This window comes from Amphiura filiformis, chromosome 20 (assembly GCF_039555335.1).
Source record: "Amphiura filiformis chromosome 20, Afil_fr2py, whole genome shotgun sequence".
In the NCBI taxonomy this organism is placed as follows: Eukaryota; Metazoa; Echinodermata; class Ophiuroidea; order Amphilepidida; family Amphiuridae; genus Amphiura; species Amphiura filiformis.
The window spans coordinates 30450450-30454568 of NC_092647.1; the positions used below are offsets into that span (position 1 = coordinate 30450450).

General features: G+C 35.8%; 1 protein-coding gene across 1 annotated transcript; it reads right to left on the minus strand.

Moving 5' to 3' along the window:
* On the minus strand, positions 1 to 1035 carry LOC140142266 (alpha-1A adrenergic receptor-like). The gene has a single exon (XM_072164234.1). It carries the CDS (start codon positions 1033 to 1035, stop codon positions 1 to 3), a length of 1035 nt encoding a protein of 344 aa, XP_072020335.1.
* Positions 1036 to 4119: the final 3084 nt, after the last annotated feature.

The following is a 4119-nucleotide window of genomic DNA, read 5'->3' on the forward strand; positions in this document are numbered from 1 at the left end:
TTACTGTTTGGTGATCCAGCGTTTAAGCTTCTGCCAGATATGTTTTGCGTCTTCTCGAAATCTTTGACTAACTATACCATAAATAAATGGATTTACAGCATGATTTATCAGTAAAAGTTTACTAAGAAATATAACCACAACATAGCCTGCAGGGCTGGCTCGATATAATGCCGCCTTGGTCTCTGGTGAAAAATTAATGGTAGCCATAAACGGTATCCAGGTAATGACAAAGACTACAGTTGTTATAAAGAGCATTTTCGTTGTTTTAGATTTGACCTTGGATGGTTGACTGCGTACTGTTGCCTGTTGGTCCGGATTATTAGCGGCTGCGCCCACTATTGAAACAGTCGTCACTCGAGTTCCATTTCCCGTCGACCCTTCTTCATCTCTTGTAGATGAAGCTGCTGGCCGTCTATCAATCATTAATCCTTCAGCTCTGACCTTGATACGATGCCGTACGGCTATATAGATTCTGATATAGAGGATGATTATGATCATTAGAGATGCACTTCCAACGATATACACTGGGGTGACCAAGAAGCTTGTTGTCCACTCTGGTGTCACAAAAGCGCACACAACTCCGTAGTGAGGATACTCAACAAGCCCAAATACGACCAATGGTGGAATGCTTAAGATAAGGCAGAGCGTAAAGCAAAATCCTACTGCGAGTTTTGCCCGATGTACAGACATGATGTGACCGTGCGGCTTGCAAACTGCAAAATAACGATCAACAGCAATTCCTGATGTAATTACAACAGAACTGAACATGGCGACGAATTTTAAGAAATACGGCAATCTGCATAGGATTTCACTTGAATGTTTGTATTTTTCGAGTCGCGGAATGTTGTTAAATACACCTAATGGTCTTGTAAAACACACGAAGATATCGGCCATAGCGAGACCAATGATGAATACATGTGCACTAATCCTGATTCCTTTTGTACCGTAAACTAAAATAATCAATAGATTACCTGGTGTCCCGATGAGGATCAGCAATATGTCAATAATTGTCCTCATCCAGGCTTCGGCATCCATCGTTTAATAATTCAATACCTGCAAGTCCAACTTAGGAAGTTGTCTAAACTCAAATTCTGGTTCTGCTCATATTCAGTTCAATCAGTCAATTGTTATACAATAGTATTCAACAGCAAACAATCGACTTTAAGTTTGTTCTGTTGTTTTATTCGTTCATCTCTATTTATTAAATGATGTATAATTGTAATCATCAGTCAGTAACCTTCCTATTGTTTCATCCAACTTAATATTGAGAAGAATCAGAATGTGTATTTCATCTTTACTTGTTCCGTAGCTCGTACTTGTTTGAATCGTCTATGGTTTGAATCGGAAATGAAATTCGATATCACCTACACGTTATAAAGCATCATCGGTGACGCATGTGACGTAAAAGACGTAAAGTATAATTGTTAAGGGATCTGGAATGAGCGTTTTCAGCGTTTCGACAGTATTTTTTGTGGGACATGAGAGAACATCAGACATATCGAATTGCATTCTGAATACGAAGAATGTCTTTCTGATATCAAATAATTTTCATTTTTGAAATTCACGATATAATACAAATTTTATGACAAATTATTAAAATTTGATATTTTTCACATTTTGATATATAATAGTCTTCGAAGTAAATTTTATAAATCTAATGACATATTCTTAAAGTGTATGTAGCTGGGAGGAAAAGCCGACGATCAATTGAAAATTTTGACCTTTCATATTGAAGATATGGATTTTTTTCCCAAAAGACCATTTTTTTGTGTTTTGGGAAAAAAATCCATATCTTCAATACGAAAGGTCAAAATTTTCAATTGATCGTCGGCTTTTCATCCCACCTACATACACTTTAAGTATAAATCATCAGATTTGTAAAGTTTACTTCGAGTACTGTTAAATATCAAAAATAATTTTTAATCATTTGCCATAAAATGTGTATTACATTGCGAATTTCAAAAATCAAAATTATTTGATATCAGAAGGACATTCTTCGTATTCAGAATGCAATTCGATATGTCTGATGTGCTCTAATGTCCCACAATAAATACTGTCCAAACGTTCATACCCCACCCCTTAAGATGCTTTTAATAATTTGTGGTTTCAAAGCTATTCAGCAAAGGGCAACGTCAAATGAAATGTTATGAAAAGGTTAATAGAATATATAAATAAAAAAAACAATGAGAATGCCGTTTATTTGAAATCATGGGATTTGAAAACAATAATTCAAACAATTGCGTTGCCTACAGGAAAATACATAAACAGTCGCGCATGATATATCGTATAATATGTCTAAAAGTAAAATGTTAATTAAATTCCTATGTCCAAGTTGATCTGTCCACATTTGTATTGTTGTTTTTAACCACGATATAGCTGAACAGGTATAGATTTAGCAGTATTAACCGCTGACTACTTTATCAATAGCAACATTCGCAATAATAATAATATGATCGACAACGTATTTGAGGTGGTTTGCTGAGTTGTTGAGCTCGAAGCGTGTTTGCATTGTTAGCAAAGCAATTATTGCAAAAGACGAAAATAAATAAAATACTGAAAAAGGTACGGATAAAGAATTTAAACTTTCGAAGCAATTTCCACGTAAAGTACGTTATGAATATCAGCGGTAGCATGTATAATAGACTGAATCTTTTTTCATTACTGCGTTACATACAGGAATCACAACTTCTAAGTTGATATGTGTTTGAATAAAGCAATAAATTTGCAACGGCTTTTCAAAATTGTACAAATGAAATTGGTATCTCATGTTAAAATCGCGCAAATCCATTGATACTATTTCAGCCCGCGTTGTTTAACGTTAAGCCATAAAGCCAACGCAGTACACGCTGAACTTCAAAGCTAAAGTGCATGCCGGGGACTCGAGGCAGATATATTGGCTATAGTTGTAAATTGATGCCAAAACAAATTAACATATTAATCACACAATGAATATTATTATACTATTATTACCACTTCTGAATTTGCAAGGGCACCCAAAAATCTCGGAATTTGATAATAAAAAAACGTATTGTGTTAGTTCGTCTCCATTAGAATATTAGTTAAGTCAAAAACCTCATTTTGGTGACCACTCTCTGGCTAGTAAGGTTTGACGATTGATTCGACTTCTATGGACCATTTAGAAAAAAAAATAGCCTCCATGTCCCTCGCGAAAATCCCGGCATTTTTCGCTAGAGGCCAAAATCCAAAATGGACGCCCCACCATTTTGAAAATTTAAGTTTTGAACCAGAGCACCTCCCTATAATCATGCACATAGACACTTTTTCGGATATGTCGAGTACAAGGATTCCCATTCTGACATTAATTTGACATTACGGCATCATTTTCACCCAGAATTCCAAGACGGTGGCCGACACCATCTTGAAAAAATTAGTTTTGAACCAGAGGACCTAAAATCGAGTGCAAAGGCACTTTTTTGATTAGTCGACCACAAGGATTTCGAATCTGACATTACTTTGACATTACGACCTCATTTTTACCCAGAAATCCAAGATGGCGGCCGCCGGCGCCATCTTGAAAAAATAAGTTTGGAACCAGAGTACCTAAAATCGTGTACAAAGACACTTTTTCGAGTAAGTCGACCCCAAGAAATCCGAATCTGACATTAATTAATTTGACGTTATAACATTATTTTTGCCCAGAAATCCAAGACGGCCCCCATTTGGTAGAGCGTAAATGTGATTTTTGAATGAGAGCAGAAGCATAAGTGTGTCATTTCCGCCTTATCTAGGGTTCATGTCCCTTATATGGGGTTTAAACATCGAAGGTTAATTTATGAATGTACATGTAAATAAGAGAACTGTATATCCTGACTAATGAGCATAATTATAGCGATCCTAGAGTTGTTGTTGCTCTAAGATGAATAAGATTGAGAGCTTTTATGAGTGAATCGGGCACAAAATAAGTGAACAAATTAGGCAAAGCATGAATTTGAAAAACGCATTAGAAAAAGGTCAAATTATTTAAGGCTAATGTTTAAACTTCTGTAGGGCCCATGTGCCTTGCCTAATCTTGTATTTAAATGTGTGTATTGGATATTTTTCCGTGAAATATCTGTGACAGGTTGAAAAATCGGTGGAAAATCTGTGTGGAATCACCGA

Excerpts from the sequence above, each read along its gene's own strand:
- LOC140142266 (XM_072164234.1), bottom strand. The coding sequence starts at position 1,035 with ATGGATGCCGAAGCCTGGATGAGGACAATTATTGACATATTGCTGATC.